We start from the raw sequence: 23,823 nt of genomic DNA on the forward strand, positions 1-23,823 counted from the left end.
GGAAGGCAGGGTGATGTGGTCAGAGGTCCCTGGGCTAACCCTACTCCCACGACCGACGAACAGGCTTTATACCTCTCCCTGGGTATCGATCAAGTGATTTCAAAGTGAGGCTCACTGCTTCTGTTTTGTTCTGGCTAAATTCTGGCTCTTTTACCAGTTATACCGTGTTTCCCCCAAAATAAGACCAGGTCTTATACCGTATTCCCCCGAAAATAAGACCGGATTTTATATTAATTTTTGTTCCAAAAGACGCATTAGGGCGCATTTTCAGGGGGTGTCTTATTTTTCATGTATAACAATCTATATTTATCCAAATATAGTCATGTCATCTTCTTTTGAAACATCGTCATAACATATTAAGTGGGTCCGTCCGGCTGACGATCTTAACTGGGGCTTATTTTCGGGGTGGGTCTTATTTTTGGGGAAACGTGGTATAACCTTGGACCAACTATATAAACTTGTACTTGTTACTTAATCTTCCTGCGCTTCAGTCCTCTTTTCAATAAAATGGGATAAAAGTGCCTACCCTACTGGGTTAGCAGAGGATTAAATGAGAATGCCTACGAAGTAGTTTTCAGAATACCCAAGAAATACAAGTTAACTGGATTGTATTAGTACTGATACCAATAATATACTGTTTATAGTATAGTTGGAAAAACAAAAAAATTGCAACTCTATTTAGGGCAGTCATTTGGAAACCTCAATTGGGGATTTTTGTTGTTTTTTTTTAAGTGCAGAATTTATATTCAGAATTCTCAAATGAAAAGTTAATTCTTGGGAAGAAGGGTTAATGAGAGGAACTAATACACTTCCCCCAGAGGAATGCTGGCAAGGGGAAGGGTTCTTGTACACAGGAGCCGGGGGAGAGAATTTACACCCATTCACCTCATATTTCTGTCCCTGGCATAGACTGAGTCTGAAGCTGATCTGTTCTCCACCAACATTCCACTCTAGTGAAATTCCCATCACAGCAGTCAAATGTCCCAGTGACAGCCAAGAATGCTTTAATTTAGCACAGTGGGGACAGCAGATGCAAGAATCAAGGCTCTGATCCAGGCTCTAACTCGCCCTCCTGGCCCTCACTCTGGGGCTTTGTAAAACGAGGCTATCCCATCAGTACTTAACCCATTTTCGGCACAGGGGTGAGGTGAGGACAAAACAAGGCAGCGAGTTGGAAAGCAGGCTGAGGGGGGCAGAAAATGCTCAACCCCTAAAGCTCTTAGTAGGAGCTTGAGGGTTTAGTCCTAGCTCTGCCATTAACTCACTCTGTGGCGTTAGGTAAATCATCCTTCTGAGCCTGAGTTGGTCTATGAATAAGGATGCCAGATAAGACAATCTTCCAAGTCCTTTTCAATTCTAAAATATAAATAATATCCCAGCCGATTTGAGGGAACCTGAGGCTTTAGCATTCTAATGTAGGACTCACCAGCCCACCTTTCTTCACTTCAAGTAAAAATCATTTCTGCGTGGACAGAGACTGTAGTCCTTTTCTAAGAATAAAGTGGTACCTGACCATCCCCACTACGCTTACAGAGCTGCTCCCCCCCAGCCCCAAGCCTGCTCCCACAGGGCCTTGCACACAGAGCCCAGGGTGTGGGCCACCAACAGACTCCATTTCTCTTCTCAGATCCAGCGGGGAGGGGCCCCCAGGTAGTGGCACGAGGACGTGGCAGTGCCTGAGATCTCCTTACCACCTCATCTTCATCCTCTTCGTCAGACTGCACTTTGGGCCTCGGAACTTTCAGAGTAGCCCCTTTAAACAGTTCATTCTCTTCATCCCCAAAGAAACTGAAAGAAAAATCAAGACAGAAAATGTTGTTCCTGCTCCAAACTACAGTGTCACAGGCTCCGGGGTGAGAATTCAGCTGGTGTGGGAACACCCTGGAATCCCTCCCATATCCACATTGGCCTCCTAACACTCCTGACTCCCTCCATAACCTAGAGCAAGAGAGATCTTTTAAAACTAATAAATCAGACCAAGTCACTCTTCTGCTTAAATCCCTTTAATAGTTTCTCACTGTACTTCCAAGTCCAAACTTCTAACAGTGACACAAAAGCTCGCATGACTTGGCCCCTACCTAGTTTCCCAACATCAGTGTAATACCCCCCTACTTCTAATTATTGTGCCTTCTTTTAGTTCCTTAATTGTATCATGTCCCCTCCAACCACAGGGCCTTTGCATGTGCTGCCTTCTGCAACCTCTTCCTCCCACTCTTGGCGTAAACGTCCCCTTTCCATCCTTCAGGTCTCAGTTTAAATGTTACCTTCTAGAATCCTTCCCTAATCACTCTATCTAAAGTAGAATAACTCTCCCTTTATTCTCTGTTATACACCGTTTCTTTTCTTTTTCTTTTTTAGTGCTTATCATAATTTTATAACACTTTAATAACATTCCCACTAGACTGTAAGCTCCTTACCTCAAGAACCAAATCTGCCTTGCCTATCACACTATCAGTGCCCACCACCGAGCCATTTATGTACTAGGTATCACTGAAGGAAGGAAGGAATGAGTCAGTCACTCAGTCAGTCTCTGAGGGATGAGTTGCCTGCCTTGGAAAAACCAGAGAACCTCCACATGCAGCCACCTGGTCCTGAAATTCTGCTCAAGGGGGCATACCTGGAACGCTGAGAACAGTGCGTGGGTCCAAGCACTGCTTCTGCAACTGTAGAGCCCGCCTCTGTGCTTGACAGCTCCTTGGAGGGAGCAGTGGAGGTAGTGACATCTTCGTCTTTCTTGAGCTCTGGAGGCTGAGGCTCTCCTCCTGGACTTTCAGACCCAAAAGCCAGTGGGTTCCCTTTCTCAGGGTCTGAAGTCAGGGACAGTCTAGTGGAGCTTTCTTGCTCCCCAACACAGGCATTTTCCAATGGGCTAGCAGCAAGCGTCTCCTCACACTCAGAGTCCACAGGTACAGGGCCCGGAGGCTTTGGGGGAACTGAAGTTGGGGGCTCCAGACCTCTTTGGGAGGGGATACAAGCCAGTTCGGGTGGGAGGGAATCACCTTCTATTTCTGACAGCGCCTCTGCTTCTGCGGGCTCCCCTTCCCTTGTCTGTATGTCATACTGGGGGGTGGGGAGGGCCTGAGGAGGCAATGGGTCAGCTTCCTGGACTACCTGCTCCAATGACATCGTAGGGGCCTCCTGCCTCTGCCTACTCAGAGGTGCTTCAGATGGTCCAGACCTAGCTGAGACTGACTGTTCCTGGGAAGGTCTCCGAGGTTGCTCTTCTTCCTCCTCTTCTTCACTGCTGCTCTCTCGCTCGTGTTGGTTTAATAGCTGAAGAGTCACCATCTGTTCAAAAGTCAAGGAGGAGGCGATGATCACTGAGAGGAAAACAGCAGGCACTCCGAGTTCCTCAGTCCTTATTAACCCCACTGTCATCTAATTTAAAGGACTTTGCTTCTTCCTCTCATAGGAGGCTGCCCGTATCTGTCCAGATAAAAGTCATGCCAGGTAGCCACACTACTGATGAACGGTACTGAATAATATTTTACTCATGACTCCTTAGAAGGTACTTAAGCAACAATATACACATTTCAACGAGACCACCAACCGCCGGCTGTACCTTGATGGTGTTCATAGTGGTCCCCAGAATGGTCCTGCCACTGTAAGAGGCATCCAGCTCAAACTCTCCTCGCAAGGACTGGAACACCTGGTTCATGATCTTCTTGACCTGCGTGAAGATGTAAGGAGAGTAAAACAGTATCCGAATGTATGCTGCTGAAATCAAGTGATTAAGGGATGCATGGCAATTCCAGGGAAGGGCGTGGAAGGCTAAAATGAAGCCCTCTTAGAAGTCTACAGCGAGACACAGCTGGTCATGAACTCACACTGAAGGCAGCTTCTCGCTATAGAGAGGACAATGTGAAATAATGAGCTGCACTTGACGGAAGGGCTAGCAAGGAGGGCTAGCAGGACTGCTGAAAGACTGTTTATTGCTGTCCCCCCTCCCACCATGACCACCAGTAGAGCTGCCCTGGGCTACCAGGCTGGCCGATGCTGAGCACACTCCCTTCTCCTCTCCTGGGATTTGGAGGCACTTCCCCTACCTGCCCAAACCTCAGGATAGGGCCTTCTGGGTTTGCCACCAAAGTGACCGGTTCCACAAAGGGTTAATTTTTACTTAAGGCAGACAGGTGGTGCATCGGTCAAGTCAGGAAAAAAGCTATCAATTCAACAAATTGGTCACACCCTTTTTGAATGCCTGATATGACATGGTTTGCTTTTTCAGTTACCAGCTCACCTTCTCTGATGGGTCAGTGGCAGCAGCTTCCACCCCAGACATCTGGGACTTGTTTTTCTCCAAGTCCTTGATGTGCTGTTCATTTTGCTCTGTCAGGGCTGTGACTTGAGCCTGGAGGGCCAAACACTGCAAAACCAACAGACTATGGCTGGGGGCTTGGGAACCTGGTCTATGACGTAAAAGTCAGGAGACCCAGTAGCAGGAGAACCATCCTAACCATCAAGGGGTAACCTCGTGTAGGTCTGCTGGTGTCCACACCCTCCGCCCCCGCCCCAGGCCTGTTGATTCAAAGCATCTATTTCCTCATCATTCAATCTCAACTCACAACTTCGCCTCCTCTTTCCCAGCAAGGTCATTTGCCTTGTTCCTAATCAGGTCAAGAATATAATGAGAAAATGGGGGTATAACTCTAGCCACAGACATGAACATTGGACACAATGTTGACAAACGCAAGCTATTCACCTCCACGAATGCCTTCACCATCTTTGAGTCACAGATTTTCAACTGGATCCTTTAAGGAGAGAAACCGACCTCCAGCTATGGGGACTCTCATACCATGACTCTAAGCCATGTCCTATCTCTCATTTTCTTGTCAGCTGATCCCACCACAGCCACGCTCTGTCCCATCTCAGTGCCTTTTCCCAGGGTATTCTGTTGCCTCTTCTTACCTAGCTACTTCTCCTTCTTGGCTCTGCTCCCCTAGGCACTTCCTCTTCTGGGCCTCACAGCACTTAATGCTCATCTTTGTTTCTCTCGGTCTCCCTTTCTTGACTGTGAGATTCTTAAGCGCAGAATTCTTTGCAAGCCCTTCCCCTAACAGTGTCTGGAACACAACTGGCACTCAATAAACACTTGCTTAATAAATGAAGGCTCAAATAATAATGGAAAACATGTTCCAAGAACACTAGTGCTGCTTTTTCCTCCCCCTAGGTCACTCGCCTGTCACCCCAAGTAAGTATGTGAAAGATTACTGTGGAGAGTTGAACAAGTGTGGTTGTTTTCAAGCTATTAACAACTTGTCGGTGCAAAAGAACCTGCAAGACTCAAACAACCTGCTTGCCTCAAGCTAACTGGGCTCCCTAAGCTCTCTGACCCAGGAGAACGCCCACCTTTTCCTGCAGCTGGAGCAGCTTCTGCTGGCTGGCATCTCGCTGTGCACACACCTCCTGATATTGTTGCAGGTGTTCATCCTTAGCAGAGGCCAACAGATGTTCACATTTTGCTTCCCACTGGGTCTGTAGCTCAGCCTGTACTAGAGACAGCTGCCAAGAAAAAGCAATCACCGTATCCTGGAGAGGGGAGTCCAGTAGCATCTAGCGTAGTCCATCTTTTATAAGGCGAAAAGAATAAGCTAACAGCCCGGCTTCACAGGGAAACAACTGTTTGAAAGACCTTGATTACTATGAAAGTAAATTTACTTTTTTAAGGTAGGTAGGAGCTGTTATTGGTTGTCAGGACTCTAAAACGTACTCCAACCACAGAGAGGTATGACTGACTAGACAGGTTCCTAGAGGGCAGGGCCGTAATGTAACCACACTTTTCAGAGTCCAGGCCCTGAACTTTATAGGTTCAGAAGAAGCTTATTTTTGTCAAAATTCTGAGGTGATCAAATTAGGCACCAATTCACTCTAAATAGATAAACAAATATGAACTTATGAACTTACAAGGAGAATGATTCCTGTCAAATGGACTACAGAACCAGCTGTGTCCTGCCACTATCCCTGGTTTCCTGTCTAATTACTTAAGTAAATCCCTTCTTTTCAAGGGTGATAATATGTCTGAAAGATAGTGTCTGGTGGTCAAGGACTTTGGCCTTATTATGTTGGGAATTTTTTAATAAAGACTTTTTTTTCAAATTTTACTTATATAGTTAAATTTTTACTAAGCTTTAAAAAAGGAAAGAAGATTTGTCATTTGACTCCTGGCTTTTCTGCATATATTTGGATTGCATTCTTCCATCTTTCTCCAAAGTGAGAGCATCAATTATGAGAAATGTTATCATAAGGGATAAGGAAGAAACTAGAAGATTTTCTGAGTCCTTCATGCCTTCGCCTTTCTTTTATTTCCAAAGTGTTCAATTTCCCATTACCTGCTCTGCAGCTGCTTGGTCTGTGGACACCCGAGCCTTTTTCAAAAGCTGTCGAAGTTTGTCTAATTCCTCCTGGTGTGACTTGCGAATTTCATCTATCTCCTCCTCAGCCTGGCAGCGCTCTTGAGCTGACTTCTTTTTCCTTTCTGTGAGGTTCTTAGGAACAAGAGAATCACCATCAGCTCTAGCTATTTGAGAATAAATGAAGAGGATGGTGGAGGTACTAAGTGACCCCACCGGATCCTTACTTTATTTCTGTAAACAATGCCATTTTTAAAATTTAATTTTCCCTATGTTTCACATTCTTGGCTACAGGGTGGGAAAAACTGTGATAAGATGGAAAACAAGAAGAGCTTTATCTACCACCCTATTAAGAGATGAGGAACATCTTAACAGTGGTGAGGGTACAGGGAAGTGGACACTTTCACACCCTGCTGGTAGGAAAATAAATGGGTATATTCTCTTTAGATGGCAACTGGCAGTCTGCGAAAAGACTTTCAAAATATGCATACTTGGAAATTCCACAAATTATAATTTATCTTAAGGATGCAATAAATCATGTTCATAAAGACTGTGTGTTACAAGGACGGTCATTATAGTGGTATCTATAACAATTAAAAACTGAAAACAGTCAAAAAATCAAAATGAATTGGGTTTAAAACAACAACAAAAAAACGATAAAAATCACAGAAAAAACTGAAAACACAAATAAGTATTAAATATATGAAAGTTTTACTACTAACAAAAATACAGATTAAAATAGCCAAGACATGGAAACAACCGAAATGCCCATTGGTAGACGACTGGATTAAGAAACTGTGGTACATTTATACAATGGAGTATTACACAGCCATAAAGAAAGAAATCTTACCATTTGCAACAATATGGATGGACCTAGAGAACATTATGTTAAGTGAAATAAGTCAGACAGAGAAAGACAAATACCATATGATCTCACTTATATGCGGAATCTAAAGAATAGAATAAGTGAATGAACTAATCAGAAACAGTTTCAGAAACATAGAGGAAAAACTGAGGGTTGCTAGATGGGGGTGGGGGATAAAGGGAAGGTGAGGGGATTAGAAAACAGTCAGTAACCACACGATTGCCACAGGGTTACGAAAGTTAATTTGGGGAATGTAATCAATAATGTTGTAAAGATTTTGTAGGGTATCCGATGGACACTTGTCTCATTAGGGAGACCACCTCAGGGATGATGTAGATGCCTGATCACTGCACTGTACACCTGAAGCTGAAGCTGAATAATAATGAATGTCAACTATAATTTTATATATACATATATATATATATACTTACAAGAAGCGGAGTACAGCTTTAGGAATAGAGACAGTGGAAATGTAATGGCTCTGTGTGATGTCAGAGGGATAGTGGATGGGGGAGGGGGGTTGACACACACAGTGTGAGGGATATAAATGATAAACGTCTAAGTATTACTTTGTTTTGTGCACCTGAAACTAATTAAAAAATAAGTAACTAAAAAAAATATAGATTAAAACAAGATAGCATATTTCACCTATCAGACTACAAAGACTAGAAAAACTGATATATGCAGAGTTAAAAAAAGCATGGAGAAATGGGCGTGCTCAAATAGTGCTAGAAGTATAAGCACACTCTTCTTTTGGATAATCTGGCAATCTTTATTTAAAAAATTTACATGTGTAGCATTTCCTCTAATCCAGACAATCCATTTTATGGGAATGCTCAAACAAATTCACAAAAATAGCTGCATAGTACAAGGATGTCCAAAGCAACAATGCTTGAAATAGTGAAAAAACAGAACATAAAACCCATCAATGGGCGATAGTTAAATTATGGTACAGTCTCATAGTGAACTACTAACGTAGTAGTTAAAAAGAATAAAAAAGTACTCATTGTTATTAGTATAATGTCCACGATATTTTTAAAAAGCATTAAACGTGATCCCATTATTGTTACAAAATGATATCAATGTAGCTATGTGTATGTGTGAGTGAGTGTGCAGGTATGTTTTATACACACAGAAAACAATCTGGAAGGATAACCATACATTGTTTACAGGTGGTTACCTCTAATGCATGAGATTAGAGAAAAGAAAAAGATAAATTTTATTTTTTATTTTATACTTTTCTGCCGTATTTGTATTTGTTACAATAAGCACATACTAGTGCATTCTTTAAAAGGACAATTAAAATGTTTATTAAACAGCGAATCCTGGCCACTTGGGTTCGACAGAGAAACTTCAGTTATAAAACTTACCTTTTCCAGAGACTCCTTCTCAGCTCGAAGGTCAGTCAGCTCTTCCTCCAGGGCTGTCACCTTGAGTTCCAGTTGCCTCCGGCTTTGCTTTTCACTTTTGAATTTGGACTGTGCTTGCTCAGAGGTCTCTTGGAGCTCTGGGATTTAACAGCAGAAGAGACTTGGCTGCAGAACCAGAGCTGCAGTGGACTATTCGGCATCCCAGAAGCTTCTTTAAAGTGACTTCCCAATTCTAACACAGAAGCATCTTCCTCTCCCTTCATTCAGCAGCACCAGCAATTGGTTCAAGCCATAAACTGACCCGCACCTTGCAACCCAGATTTAGCTCTGTATGTGTATGTCACTTTCCACACACACAGAATGGAAAAGTAAAGTTCCAGGCAGTCACAGCCCACCTGCAAAATGTATCACTCCCACAATTCCATTTCAGTCACCATCTCAACACAGTGGACAGATCTTTGTTTGGTATTGGTCCAGCCTTTTCTCATTGCCTGGGTAAGATGTTCTTAATTTTCTTGGTAGCTGAGACATTGTACCAAGACCTTGCTTTCAAAACAACCCTTCTCAAATAAAGCTATTTGGTGTGTTTTTTAAAAATATAATGCATCAAAATTTATTCTGTTTGGAAAACTTTTGAGACCCCATGGCACTCTTGAGGTAATTGTCATAGGGTACCATAAAAGCAGAAAAGAGGGTATCTTTATGACATTCAAATCTAAGAATGTCTCTCATGTGTGCCCAGATTATGCTCTAACAGAAAGGGGATTTATCTTCAAGGTATCACTTTACTAACTGACATTAGTGATTTTCAGCTATCAGACAAGTAAACGTTGTTTCTTCCCTACTCTGCTGTTGCTCCAGCTACATCCCACACACTGGTCCCCTCTGTGCCTTCCACATTTGTTTCTATACACTGAAGTGGATGAGTCAACATGCTGGTCCTCCCGAATCTTCTATTCAAGTCACCACGTCTTGAGTACCACCTTTGTGCCAGGCACTCAGCTGACACTAATTTGGAGGAAAGGATTTTACAAAGATGAGCAAGACACCATCCTTGTCCTCCAGGGGCTCGCATTCTAGAGGGGAAAACAGGTATATAAATAGTGCTGATCAAAAGCAACATGTGATAATGGTCATAATAATGTACTCAGAGATAAAGGATTTTAAAGAGGTCAAATGTTCTAGAAAAAAACAGGAAAGCTTCTGGAAGAAGCAGATTTTGGAAAGAATTGGAGGCAAACATTGGTGATGGTGGGCATACCACGTCCAGAGAACAGCATGGGTAAAAAGCAAGACAAAACCCATAGGACAGGCTGAAGAGCAGCAGCAGCAGGCTGGCTGGCGTGTCCAAAGCCAGGATGAGCACCATGGGATATAAGCCAGCCTGCAGGGGCCTTGAGTGCTGGCTGGAGCTGGAATCCATCCTCTATGAAAGAGGCAACCAGTACAGGAAGCACCTCTTCCACAGACCTCCTCTGTGTCATTAGTTAGAGGAACACATTAACTCTTCCAGGCCTCTGAGGCCAAGTGTTAAGTACCAAAGATACTGAAGGCAACACTTGCCCAAACAAAGTGGAATGGTGACCACTGATTAGCTAAATGAATAGTCAGTTCTTTTGTTGTCCTTCATGTCAGACAATCACGTGGATTTATACTGGTCCACCTTAATTTTTGGCTCAGTCCTTCATGAACTTCATGAGCATAATGCCAAATGTACTGGGAGGAAGGACATAGTTTATGGTCAAAGTCCCAGCCCTTTCCACCAAGGACAAACCTGAGAGCTCTGCCTGCAGTTTGGTGAGCTGGCCCCTGAGGACATCTGTCTCCTTTACACTTTCTGTCAGCTGTACCTGCAGTTCTGTTTCTTTCTTCTGGTGAGCAGTCATTTTCAGCTGTAGATGAGAGATCTGGGCAGTGGCTGCTGCTAACTCTTCCGTCACCTTGGCCTGAATGGTAACAAAGTATGACGTCACTTTAAACAAGGGTGTACTCTGCCTCTAAGTGATGAGCCAATCTCACATACTCTATGCTGACTGAACTGGTAGGAAATGAGCTAAACCCACCTTCAACCTACATTAAACCAAAATCAAGCCTTCAAAATGTGCCAAGTCTGTGACTCAGAAATTCCCTTGCAGAAATTTGTCCTTAGGAAATACGCAAGATTACAAAAATTTTGCTACAACGATGTCTAGTGCAGCATTGTTTATAGTTGCAAAAGAATGAAAAAAATAAAATGCTAAAAAATGGGCTTGATTAAGCAAATTATACTACCTATCCTGTATGCAACTATTAAGAATGGTGTTATGAAAGGGTACTTAGTGGCATGGGATACAGTCACAACCTGTTGTTAAATGTTACCAATCTGATACATGAGAAATGGTATTCCTGCCATTTTCTAACTTTTCTAAGATAAACGTATTTTTTTAAATAAAAAAAGATATTTTAAAATTTAAACTGAGTGTCTTCAATGGCAATCAATTTCTAAGTTTACAATTTTTCTCCAGTAGTACTGTACTACTAGTAGTACTATAACGTAAATATCAGTCCCAGGAGAGTTACTGCTTCCGGGGTTCTTGGAAGAAAAGAGCTAATAAGGAAGGAGACACTGCAACATTTCTGACTTCTCAATGTATTTTGAATGGCACTCAGTACTAGCCAAACAGGAGCAAAATATTTTCAAGTATTTTGATGAAACCAAAATGACTACCCTGGAAAACCCTCTAATGATGTTCTGTGTGTTAAGGGTGATGATGAACATGATTAAAAGGAGGTCAATAAAAAGGAATGGTAAACAAACGACAAAAATACCATATTAATTTCACCTGAACTGATGTGCGCCTATAAAAATTAGGAGCAATCAGGATAAGAAAGGCAGTAAGTGGTTGCTGTGCTGGTGACTAGACTTGATGTTTGGACAGCAGCACATTTATGGGTTGGACCACCTCTCCTGCACTAGCATACTGCTACTGCCATTACTTCTCTTACACTGCTATACTTTACATGCGTTTTTCCAGCTGTCTACTTTCTTATTATCACTCGTCCTCCTTATGTCTGTGGCTCAAGAGTTCACTAACATTAGAAAGAGGACCGCTTGCACAAACCCTGCAGCAGCTAAGACGACGGGAGGGGAGGCAGTGGGAAGGATGGTCACTCTCTCACCAAAGGACAAGCAGAGTGGACGCTCACTAAAAAGCTCTTTTTATCTCAGGACCTTATACAGAAAGGCCTACTGGAAGCACAAAAAGTAATACTCTCACCCAAACACACACACACCTGCACAGAGAAATAGTGAGGGGGTGAATACTGCATTAACAATGGTTATCTTTGAGTGGGAAGGCTATGGGTGAGTTCTATTTTATGCTGGCTTATCAGTATTTTCAAAATTTTCTAGAATGAACAGATGCAACTTTTGTTATCAGAGAAAAGTATGTCTGAATACACATATGTATGTATATATATATATGTGTATGTAATTAAAGTTTTATTTTTTATTTTTAAGTAAGGGTTTGCAATATCAAGTGAGAAAAGAAAACATCAAAAACCTATATAGTGGATGGGATGACTCCCTGGGTCCCACCCTGGATCAAATTCTGCTGTTGACCTGGAGAGCTGGGAAAAGAAAGCAATGACAGGAAGAATCAAGATTTCAGAAAGACAAATGAAAAAAACATTCAAGTTATAGAAGGAGGAAATTGGTACAAAGAGAAATGGCAATTTGGCAAAGGAAAAAAACACAGCTGACTGGAAATAAGACCCTGGGCAAGTCTTTTACTCTCCCTGGGCCTCAGTTTGCTCTTGTAAAATAAGAAGGTTAACCAGAGGACCTCTCATAGTTCTTTCAGTGTTAACCATTATTTGGCTATGTTAATACTGTCCTAGAGAAAAATAATTAATTTCGCTTACCAAATATTCACTGTGCATGTAACTGTTAACTTTCAGAGCTATCTGAAGGCACTGTCTCCAGGGATGAAAGGACCTTGATTATCTCCCTTTAAGAAGGGAGATATCATAGGGAAGACTGTTAAGTAAGAAAGAAGTGGAACAAAAGAAAAACAGGGGAGAGTCAAACCTTGAAAAGTTTCACTGAAATAAAGGTGACCAAGTGAAGCATATGGTATTTGGTACCTGACACATCAAGAACAGTCGACAGCTGGCCCAGGAGATGCCCTCAAACAGATCTGTGTAAGGTATGGTGTCTAAAAACTAGTAGGTATTTGACAGATATTAGCTGCTATTACTAGTTTTGTTATTATAAATAGAGTATCTACCAGGATGGATGCACTGTGCCAGACATTTTTGGGGTTTATCAATATGAAACATTTGAGTGGATTAATAAGCTAATTCAGGTGTTGGCAAACTATGACCTCTAGGCCAAACTGATCTGCTATCTGGTTTTGTAAATAAAGTCTGGGAACCACTGATCTAGAACAAACTACAGCAATCATTTTACACCTGAATTGTGAGACCAAACAATTTATCTGGCTGCCCCTGTGAGGCCTAAGGACTAAAAAAAAGAAAGAGTAAAGGAGAGAGAAAATAAACATTGAGGAAGGAGAAATAGTAAAAAGTGACTCCAGCACTGTTTAATGATATCAATGTCACAGGTTACTGAACTTGATCCGTGCAGGCATTAGGAGTTGGCCACAACAAACAAGGGAGGGTGAAAAGTAGCAATGGGAAAGAATCAGGGTCAGGACTGGACAGGGCTGTGCAGGGCAAGGCACTGCTTATGTAAGGAAAAGGGGTCAAAGACATGACTCCACGATACTATGGCTAAGAGAACACAAAGAAGTGACAGCATGAGACATAAGTAAGGAATCCTCATCATTATCAGAATGTGAGAAAGTGAGTAAAGGCTACAAGTGATAAAGTGCATTCCATTCAAATGTTCATGTTTTTAAGAAACATTCAAATATAAAATCTAAACTACTTCTTAAACCTCTGAGAAAATAGGAGAAGAAAGGGTTGAGGTCTCCCAGCTGAGGAGTGGTAGCCCAAACAAAAAGGAATCCATTCTGGATAAACAGTGTCACTGAAGCAAGGACGGGAAGATGGGCTTCAGAATCAGTCGATCCCAACATAAGACCCACTCGAGTCTTCCTTGTAGCTACTTCAGGAACAGTTTGAAATCCCTAATTCTGACCTAACTAAAGTCAAACAGCAGTGCTTTAAAATGCTCTGGAGCAAACTAAACACAGAAGAGGAAGCAAACAAAACAATCTTAAATTTCACTAAAAACATTTGTTACATGGCATAATAGGCATTTTCTGTTGATTTTGTCAACAGAATAAATTTAATTTCTAATAAGCTGTGTAATTCTTACCTTAAATTACTAAAACCAGTGATTATTTTTGAGTCAACTTATTGCAAGGCATATTACAAAACAGCAATCTGGATGATGGACATACTGAAATCTGTTGGAAGATTTCTAGTTCTCTTCCCAATAATGGCAAAAACTCTGCTGAAAAGCAGACTGGGAAGTACATACACAGGACCAGTCCTTAGCTCTTACACCTCCTGACTTGGGCTTTTCTCTCCCCAGTTACTTTACCTTCTCTTGCTCAGCATGCAATACTCTTGCCTGTGTGTTTTCCGTGGCTGTTTGAAGTGAGCTGTTCCTCTTCTCCATCATCAGGTTACTTTGCTCAACATACCTATGAAATAAACAGGGAAAAAGACAACATTTGTCAAGCACCAAATGTATACCAGTGCAACCCAATGCACATTCAATCCTCACAACATTGCTCTATACCTCCATGAAAAACAATCCGAAAGTACTTTGTTTCCCTTAGATCTGCAATAATCAAGATTGGAGGCAGGAAGCTGGACTAGAGTGATTGCTCTTAATTTGCATGATGAAAAGGACATGACTGCTAAGGGGAAGGGTCTGTAGGGAGGGGGAATGAAAGGGGAAAGAGGCTGGAGTAAGATGGCTGCAAGGAGGGAAGAAAAGAAAGCCACTTCCTGCGCCCTTCCACGTGAGAGACAAGAGACACTAGAGAAGAGAAATGTGGGAGAATTATTTTTTAAGTAAAATACTACTATGCTGTGACATGTACCCCTGAACATGCCCCCCAAATCTTCAGAGGGACTAGAAAAATTACAAAATGCTTGAGTTCATTATGGAAATCAGTGAAGTTCTGACTGATTAAATAGTCAGCCTACAAAGAAGAGAGAAGAGCTGATACCACTTTTCTAAGTATTAACACTACTTTCTGAGATGAGGAAACTAGGGCCAGCAGGAATAAACAAAGTGCCCAAGCTACCGTGTTTCTCCAAAAATAAGACCTAGCCGGACAATCAGCTCTAATGCATCTTTTGGAGCAAAAATTAATATAAGACCCAGTCTTATTTTACTGTAACATAAGACTGGGTCTTTAATATAACAACATAACATAACATAACAGCATAACATAACATAACACCAGGTCTTATATTAATTTTTGCTCCAAAAGACGCATTAGAGCTGATTGTCCAGTTAGGTCTTATTTTCGGGGAAATACAGTAGGTAACAACTGAGTAGCCAGGATTCAAACACAGGTCTACCTTACATCACAGCCTACTGAGCTCTTTGTACTAAAATGCCTCTCAGAAAACAAGCAATAATTCACATGACAGGCAGGCAACAGAAATAGCAAAAACAAAGATAAACTGCCCTAAACAAACATGTTTATTTAACTTGGGCATTTACAAATTAAACCCTTTTGTCCAACCAAGCCAGTGCCCCGTACCTGTCATTACCTCTGATTTCGTTCAATTAGTTCACTAATCTTGTCATTCTGCTCTTCTATCCGACTGCTCTTTTCAAGGATCTCTTGCTTCAATCTTTCATTTTCCTAAATTCAAAAATCTATGATATATAACTTAAGTTTTCAAGAGAAAAGTGCTAGATAAAAGGGAATCAACCTGAACTGTCACATATACATTGCTACTTATTTTGAGACAAAAAACTAAAACTTATGTCTATATAGATACAACACTTAAAACAACATTGTCAAATTATACCTGATGAATACAAATCACTATGCCCAATAGATTCACCACATAAATGGCTATAAAATGAAGCGAAATTCTGAAATGTGGTAAAAAAGAACTGTTTTCTCCTGCTATGCGGTGATAAATCACTTGGACCAAATGAAGCTATAATGGATTTTCCAGATTTTCCCAACTCAGTATAGCATTTATCACATGCTCTCGATTTCTGGAGTGAAAGTTTTAAAGGGTAAGTACATCTAGAGAAACTAGAGTAAGACCCCCAGGCGGAGCGTTCTGTTTCCAGTCACTTCACCTGAATAATTCGCTGGATGTTGCTCATAATCATGCTTGTTTCCATAGTAACCGACATGCTAGGAATGAGCCCGGAATTGCTGGCACTAAGCTTCTGTAACTCTTCAACCTGCAAAAGGGATGCCAGGGAGACTTGGTGAGAAACTTTTAAATGGAGAACTATAATGTACCCAAGATAGGACCACTTTTTTTGAGGGGGTTAATGAGTTTTTGAGACAATCTCTAATGTAAGCTAGAATTTTCTTCTGCTAACTGGATCCCAAAATAAAAACTATCCTTTTAGGGAAATAACTACTAACTACAATAAATACAGGAAACCAAGTGAGAGTTTACCTGTAGCTCTGGTTGCTCCCTGTTTGTATCCCCTGCTTGTACCCCATTTTCAACATAGCTCCCACCCCGACTCGGTCACCTTAGTCATGAGATGATCCATTTTATCAGCCACCTTGCTGACGGCCATTCGAATTTCCGTGTTATGTTGTCGGGCTTCACTCATGAGAAATGAAGCCATGTCACCTGATCCTAAACAGAAATAATCCAAAAAGAAATTTAGGAAACTGGCGCAGAGGATACTGTATGAGAAAAACCAACAGCTCTTTCAGCAGAGGAAAGAAAGAAATTCACATTTCCAAGTACTAGCAAATACTGTGCATGATTCACACTGTTAGGAGAAGGTGTAGAGCAGACAGAGGCAAAGGGCTTCAGAGCTAACAGGAACCAAGCCACACTCCTGCAAACTGCACCGGGGGTACAGTCTGGTCCCAGGACACACGAATGCCCACTTGGGTCTGCCACAGCACTCGCAGCTCAGATTGCTTCTCCAGTCGTCTAACTGCATGCCAGGCATTGTATCAGGTACCAGAGACAGCAATAAATAAAATATGGTTCCTGCCTTTGGTGAGCTCAGTCTGATGAGGGGAGACTCACATGTAAATAGATGATTACAACAGAGTGTTTTAAGTGCAAAGAATGGACCATGTACAAGGTACAAAAGGAGCAGAGAGAAAAGCAAGATTAACTCTTTGGTGACACATATACCCAATTATGTCCCTGGGAGGAGAGGAGGGAGGGATGGTAGCAATCAGGGGAGGCTACACAGAGGAGATGACCGACTTGATGGTTTCCTAGATGGAGAAGGGGCAGGACATCCAGACAAAGGTTCCATCCAGGAAACGCTTACCACCCAGGACCATAAATTATGTTGGAGGATATACCTGCTTCTTCCTACCACTGTCCTAAGACCAAAGGTGATTACTATGCAAAAGACAAGCTGCAGAATAAGGTAGGACGCCATCCCAGCTACCTGCATTTTATTTTGTTTTGTTTTCTACATAAGATAACCACCTGTACATGCATACAAGAGATCTGAAAAGTTACCCAAGTAACTGTTAATAACAGTTTCCTATAGTCAGGAGGTTTTAATGATGAAGGACAGTACTTTTCACTTTACACCCTTTTGTGTTGACTTTTTAATAAAAGTATATTATTTTCATAATTTAAAAATTTTAACAAAGTAGCTTTGAGATATTGAACATCCACAGTCATCATGCTTTATCCCAATTTCCTCCAATGTTTTCGCATTTTCTATAAACTCTACAGAATCACTCTGACAGAGGAATTAAAAAAGGCTGGCAGGAAAAAAAAATGCAAGAAACAAAATCCACAAAGTGGGATGAGGGTTTTGGGGGAGTCAATGGACATATTCTAAAACTGGATTGTGGTGACGGTTGCACAACTCTGTAAAACTTATTTAAAAAAATTAAATTATATACTTAAAATGAGTGAATTGTAAGGTGTGTAAATGATACCTCAACAAAGCTGTTTAAAGAAATAACAAAAGGGCAGAGATCTATTGGAGTAAACATGAAAAAGGGGTGGGAGGAAGAAGAGCACAGCAAGAGCAAAAGACGAGAAACTGAGGGGATCACTCCCTACCTTGAAAATGGGGAGAGTGTGAGAGCGGTGCTGGGTACAAGGGCCGAACAGGCTGCAGCTGGGTTGATGCCTGGGGATAAGCGTAGGCTGGCATACCTGCATAGGGCTGAGAAAATGCCAAGTTATAGCCAGTTTATAAAACATTCATGTCTCTCTTTTCTGCTTGTCTTTGGTGGAATAAATTGGATAAGCTGAGAGAAGGCTCAAACTTAACTGAAGCTGGAGATGGATGAAATCAGGGTTTGGTATTAGGTAAGAACTGCAGCAGGAGTGTTAGCTATGCAGCCCAGTGGTACCCGGTCACTTAAGTCCTACCCAGAAAGTGAGGGAAGGGTATCTCAGATTATTCCCCAGTCCTTTGGTGATATGATTTAATTAAATAGGAATTCATTCCCCAGCCATCGGTCTTATTGATGGTCTCAGAAATGTTAAAACTAAGAAAACAGTTTCCACTGAGGTAAAAGGAGCAGTGTTCACTGAGATGTCAAACTAAATCCACCAGTCTCCAAAGGGTGCCTCTTCCCTGCTAGATTTAAATGCTTATCCATGTAACCAAGAGCTCTCATTTTCCTCTGAGCCTCAGTCACCTCAACTATAAAACAAAAATAATAATACTATTTCTTAAGGTTGTTGTGCGGACTAAGTGAAGTGATACATAGGTAAAGTTCCTAAAAGCTGGTAAGTTAAGTGCCTGGCAGATTAAATGCTCAATAAACAGCAGCTATCATTTTAATGATGATGGTTATTCTTCCTTGAATTAAGGAAATCCAGCTCATTTTCAGGAACAGATGTAAGTACCCAATCATTATATTTTTTTTAAAAAATCTTCATCAATAGGATAGTAATTCTCCACCAGGGAGTGGAGAGAGGACAAGTAGGACATTTTAAAATTCTGATACACCCCGTCCTAATGAGACACAGCCCACCCACCATCACTCCCACTCCTCCATTAAGAATCACCAAAGAATTGAGGCCCATTGTCATTGGGAGTATATCTTATCCATCAAATATATTGGGGCAGAAGAAAGAGTCCACTATGCTGGCAAACAGTTAGCAAAGCCAGAGAGGCTGCTGCCACTGCCTTTTGTAAAACCTGAAAAAACCTACTTTAAGGGATCGCTTTTATTTTTTTTTTTTAAGGAGGGCACAGCTCACAGCAGCCCATGTGGGGATTGAACCGGCAACCTTGGTGTTATTAGCACCGTGCTCTAACCATCTGAGCTAACCAGCCACCCCTAAGGGATCACTCGGTACAAAAACAGCTGTATTTTCTACGCAGCCTCCACTCTCTACCTATGACCATTGTGCTAAGTATAGTGCAGAATCTTAGCCTATCAGCTACATGACAGAAAAGAACACAGAAGACATCAATATATCCCCGTCAACTAGACAGGTATGAAAAAAAAGGAAACAAACCTGGATTGTGCCTTGACTAGGTGCCAGGCCTTGTACCAGGTGCTTTGCTTGTTCTTGCATTTTAATCTTTACAACAACCCATACGGTAGGTAATCCTTTGACTGGTTTAGAGATGAAAAAGTGGTGGTTTAGGAAGGAGAAAAATTATCATCTCTGATTGTGGGGAGCTGTTACTGTACAAATTGTGCAGGAAGAAAAGAGACTGACTAGAACCATAATAAATTATAGCTATAACTGACACAGTTTTAAAATGTTGTTACCTGAAAGGACTGGCCATTTCCAGATACAGCTGAGTGGGACTCAAGAGATGCAACTTGCATGGAGGCAGCAGGGGGTGCTTGGAGCCCAGAAACAGACGGCTGAGGTGCTAAAATAAAGCAAGAAGTTTTCACCATTACATACCTTGGCTTCTAGGTACCAATCTGGACGAGTACCTTACAGACTGTGGCTTTAGACTTGATCCCTCTCCTCACCTAATCTCCTAAAATCAACTCTACTGACGTCTCAGCAGGGGGACCGTGGAAGGAAAGTGAGTGTTCTTAGGTGCTTATGGCTCAGACTGACAATCCCATCAGCTGACAGGAAGCACAGAATTACAGAGAGGGAGATATCACATTAGCTGAGTGTAGACTTCCAAAACTGACAATGCCACACATCGGAGGACACAGCAAACTCATCTACAAGCCTGAAAATGCCCTATCCAGGGACAAACTGGTAAGTTCTACTACACTCAGTCCAGTTCTCAGTACTGAAACGATGCAGCCTAACAATATAAGGAACAATGATGGTAACTTTGGTGCTGACTCAATTCAAGGCCACAGAGCCTCAGAGAGCTTCCTTACCTTGTGAGGTCATCTGTGGTAGCACCGGATGGGCTGGCTGAAAAGAGGGCTGCATTGATGGAGTCGCCATGGGATGCCCGGCTCCCTGAAGAGCACTCAATTCCTGAAACAGGCACAGGCGTTTTGCTTACTATGTATGGGTCCTTAATTGAAGACTAAGGCTGACTGTCCACCCTAAACCTGCTTACAACACAGGATTTCTAGGCAAAGAAGAGGAAGGAACAGCAAGCAGGAAGGCAAAGAGTTTAGGGTACAGGCTGTGAGGACAAAGCATTCTATTATGTAATACAGTAAGATTCCTTCTCCCTCCCTATAAATCCTATCAAATAATTAAATATAATTTCCTCACACATTCTACGTTGTTGATGTTCTGTTCTCTGAAGCTGCTAAAGTGGCTGCTCTCTAGAATGTATCATTTACCAAACCAGCAGTTACCTTAAGAGTGACCTAGTCTGTTCCCACAGAAGAGGGGTCTCTTGCAAGGAAACCCAGGGAATAATCCAGCCTCTTCTTTTATGCCAAATAATCTCCACAGACCTCAAGGTACTCAATGAAAATCAGACGAGTAGCATTCTCTGTACCTCATTATCATTATTTTGGGATAATACAGTTTTACAGTGTTTTCCTCCCCCATTCTTTCTTTTCATAAAAATCAAAGCAATGTTGGTCCCTCCTGTAACTCTAAACAAAGTTATCTTACTAACATCTTCCTTATGTATGGAAGGAAAAGAAAAACCTGAGGCACAACATACAGTCACTGTGATCTGCTATGCATTACGGTTCAAGGGTTAAAATCTCTTTAACATTCTTTCACTTTGGAACTTCCTCTTGTCCCTGATATTCTCAGAAATGTATTATGCATTTCTGGAAAAGCATCCGTTTTACATCGCTACAGCTCTAAATTAACCTAAAAGTATAACAATAGAGTGAAAGAAATTACAGAGCACTGGGTTGCCTTTCAAGAGAAAAATGCTTTGCTTTACTTATTTACATTATTTATATTATTGATATTAACATAAATGTTTTGATATGACATCAATTTTTAAAAAATCAGGTTACAAAGCAATATATAAAAAGAACGGCCTTTTGTTAAATACGTTTCTTCTTTCTTTATCATAAAGAATAAGTAGCACCTACAATTTTTAATAAGATTATCCAAATTTCATTTCCAGAGAACAGGTAAATATCTTATAACAACAGGCCACAGAAATCCTATCCTCCTTTAAATTTTAAATCTACTTAGAGCTTTTCCAAAAAGAAATAACACAAAATAATTGTGAAAAATAAAGCTTATTCCAGAAAGATTTTCTTAGGAGTATGACCTTTGCTTTGTTTTACATCAAAGTGAAAGAGTCCTAAAAATCAATCTCTATTAAGCATTTCAATTCAATTGAGAAAGGATGGTTTAATTCAATAAGGAACTAATCAATAGAAAAGAATTAAGTTAGAAATAAGTTATTTCATTATCACACATCAAATTCCAGATGGATAAAAATTTTAGATCTAAATATAAAATAAATATTTCTTAACAACACATGTGATGTTTGTATTTGAAAGTGGGAAAGCTTTCTAAGCATAAAGTCAAAAGCAAAAAAAAGAAAAAATTGATTCAACTGCAATGAAATTCTTAGACCTTAAAAAAAAAAAATCACACTACATACAATGCCAAGTAACACAATAGTGTGATCTTTACTAACAGGTAACATCAGTGGGAAGACCAACATTTCCCAAGAGGACCTAAACATTCAATCCATAGGAGCTGAGCATCTTTATGGGTTGGGCATCATGCTGCCTAAAGAACGATTTTTACTGACAATAGAGTTTGTTCCAGTAGAAGACTAAATTACCTACTTAAAACTGCCCAGTTCTTGTGGTAGATATGAAATTGCTTCCATGTCTTAGAGGAAGTGCTAATCACAGTAGAAATACATGTACTGGGCCGGCCCAGGGGCTCAGGCAGTTAGAGCTCCATGCTCCTAACTCCGAAGGCTGGCTGCCGGTTCAATTCCCACATGGGCCAGTGGGCTCTCAACCACAAGGTTGCCGGTTCAACTCCTCGAGTCCCACAACAGATGGTGGGCTCCACCCCCTGCAACTAAGATTGAACACGGCACCTTGAGCTGAGCTGCCACTGAGCTCCCGGATGGCTCAGTTGGTTGGAGCGCATCCTCTCAACCACAAGGTTGCCAGTTCGATTCCTCAACTCCCACAAGGAATGGTGGGCTGTGCCCCCGGCAACTAGAAATGGCAAATGGACCTGGAGCTGAGCTGCGCCCTCCACAACTAAAACTGAAAGGACAACAACTTGAAGCTGAATGGCACCCTCCATAACTAAGATTGAAAGGACAACAACTTGACTTGGAAAAAAGGCCTGGAAGTACACACTGTTCCCCAATAAAGTCCTGTTCCCCTTCCCCAATAAAAGCTTTAAAAGAAAAAAAAAAATACATGTACTAATACCAACCTGTATTGTTTTGAATATAAGCTCTCTAAATAATGATTCTGGGTTAGAGACAGAAAAAGCAATAATTCAAACCAAAGGAACAGAAGACAGCAACATCTGCATTATTCATTCTAATACAGCCAAGGGAACATACTTCGATTTCCGAATCATTGGAATCCAGCTGTGGTGGAAGGATGGGCAGCATGGGCTGGCCCATTTTAGCCATCCGAGAGATCAACTTGGCCTTGACTATATCTGGATTCTAAAATAAGGAGAAAGTCATAAAAATCACTGTAATCAAGGTTCATTAATTTCAGTCAGCTCTGTCTTTAGCTCTTGTATCACACCCAACAAGTACCTGTGCCATATCTATTTCAAACCATTTCTTCTAGAAAGTGAGTTTTGTTGACTAGAAGCATACATGGGTCATATATACTAATAGTAGTAAAAATAATTCCCAATATGTTTGGAATGGACAAAGTGGTTTCATACGTATTACTTCATTTCACTCAAGTCTCCCACCAGGCATAATTATTCTCATTTTACTGATGAAAAACTAAGGTACAGATTAAGCGAGGAAGGTATTTTAGACGATAATGCCTCTCAATAGGCTGGGACCAATTCAGTAGACATTCAGAAGAGATTTGGGGAGAGAAGGAAACAGGAGCTCTTTGTTCTACACTGTGGTTCACTGAACTCTGAGTTGGCACTGACTCCACGCTACACCCCAGTGTAGTCACACTGACTACACACTAGCTCCTGTGCTAGAAGCCTCTGGATCCATTATCTGGTTCAAAGTACACTTTCAGAGTGGAGAGTGCATACCTCTGAGGGGCACAAGGTGATCCACTGAGTACAAAAAGAAATGATCATAACTTCTATATTTCAATTCTTTTTAACCTTCAGTAACAAGACATTAAGCCTGGTTACAGTGGTTGCCAGTACTTTATGTATATAATTTGTAAATAGACATAGACTGGGAATGTGTGCTCATTTTTTTCTTAACTGATGGAGGCATATAATCCAAAAAAGTTGCATCAATCAAGAGAGGACTAATTAATTATATAATCACATCCACAAAATGGAATAGTGTGATCTAGAGACAAAATAAGACAGAAAACTTTCTATATACTAACATGGAAAGACATTGTTATATGTTGTAATATGTAAAAAGCAAGGTAGGTAATATATACAGTATGCTATTTTTTGTGAAAGAAGGGGCAGAAATAAAATATACATTCCTATATGCTTGCATCTACATAAAGAAACAATGAAAGAATATATAAGAAACTAATAAAAGCAGTTACAATGGGGG

The 23,823-nt window shown here is 41.2% G+C and overlaps 1 protein-coding gene across 1 annotated transcript in view; it reads right to left on the reverse strand.

The window, feature by feature from the left end:
* FKBP15 (FKBP prolyl isomerase family member 15) overlaps nucleotides 1-23,823 on the reverse strand; it is a 50,396-nt gene that overhangs the window by 1,487 nt on the left and 25,086 nt on the right. Inside the window, exons 10-25 of the mRNA XM_074331535.1 lie at nucleotides 22,663-22,770; nucleotides 20,066-20,168; nucleotides 19,484-19,590; nucleotides 17,808-17,913; nucleotides 16,285-16,394; nucleotides 15,874-15,981; nucleotides 15,327-15,421; nucleotides 14,137-14,239; nucleotides 10,360-10,531; nucleotides 8,586-8,722; nucleotides 6,330-6,485; nucleotides 5,350-5,502; nucleotides 4,241-4,366; nucleotides 3,563-3,670; nucleotides 2,618-3,288; nucleotides 1,692-1,788 (exon numbers count right to left, since the gene is read on the reverse strand). Coding sequence (XP_074187636.1) covers nucleotides 1,692-1,788; nucleotides 2,618-3,288; nucleotides 3,563-3,670; nucleotides 4,241-4,366; nucleotides 5,350-5,502; nucleotides 6,330-6,485; nucleotides 8,586-8,722; nucleotides 10,360-10,531; nucleotides 14,137-14,239; nucleotides 15,327-15,421; nucleotides 15,874-15,981; nucleotides 16,285-16,394; nucleotides 17,808-17,913; nucleotides 19,484-19,590; nucleotides 20,066-20,168; nucleotides 22,663-22,770 — 2,460 coding nt within the window. The remainder of the gene's footprint in view (nucleotides 1-1,691; nucleotides 1,789-2,617; nucleotides 3,289-3,562; nucleotides 3,671-4,240; nucleotides 4,367-5,349; nucleotides 5,503-6,329; nucleotides 6,486-8,585; nucleotides 8,723-10,359; nucleotides 10,532-14,136; nucleotides 14,240-15,326; nucleotides 15,422-15,873; nucleotides 15,982-16,284; nucleotides 16,395-17,807; nucleotides 17,914-19,483; nucleotides 19,591-20,065; nucleotides 20,169-22,662; nucleotides 22,771-23,823) is intronic.

Source organism: Rhinolophus sinicus, linkage group LG04, assembly GCF_036562045.2.
Source record: "Rhinolophus sinicus isolate RSC01 linkage group LG04, ASM3656204v1, whole genome shotgun sequence".
Classification (NCBI taxonomy): domain Eukaryota; kingdom Metazoa; phylum Chordata; class Mammalia; order Chiroptera; family Rhinolophidae; genus Rhinolophus; species Rhinolophus sinicus.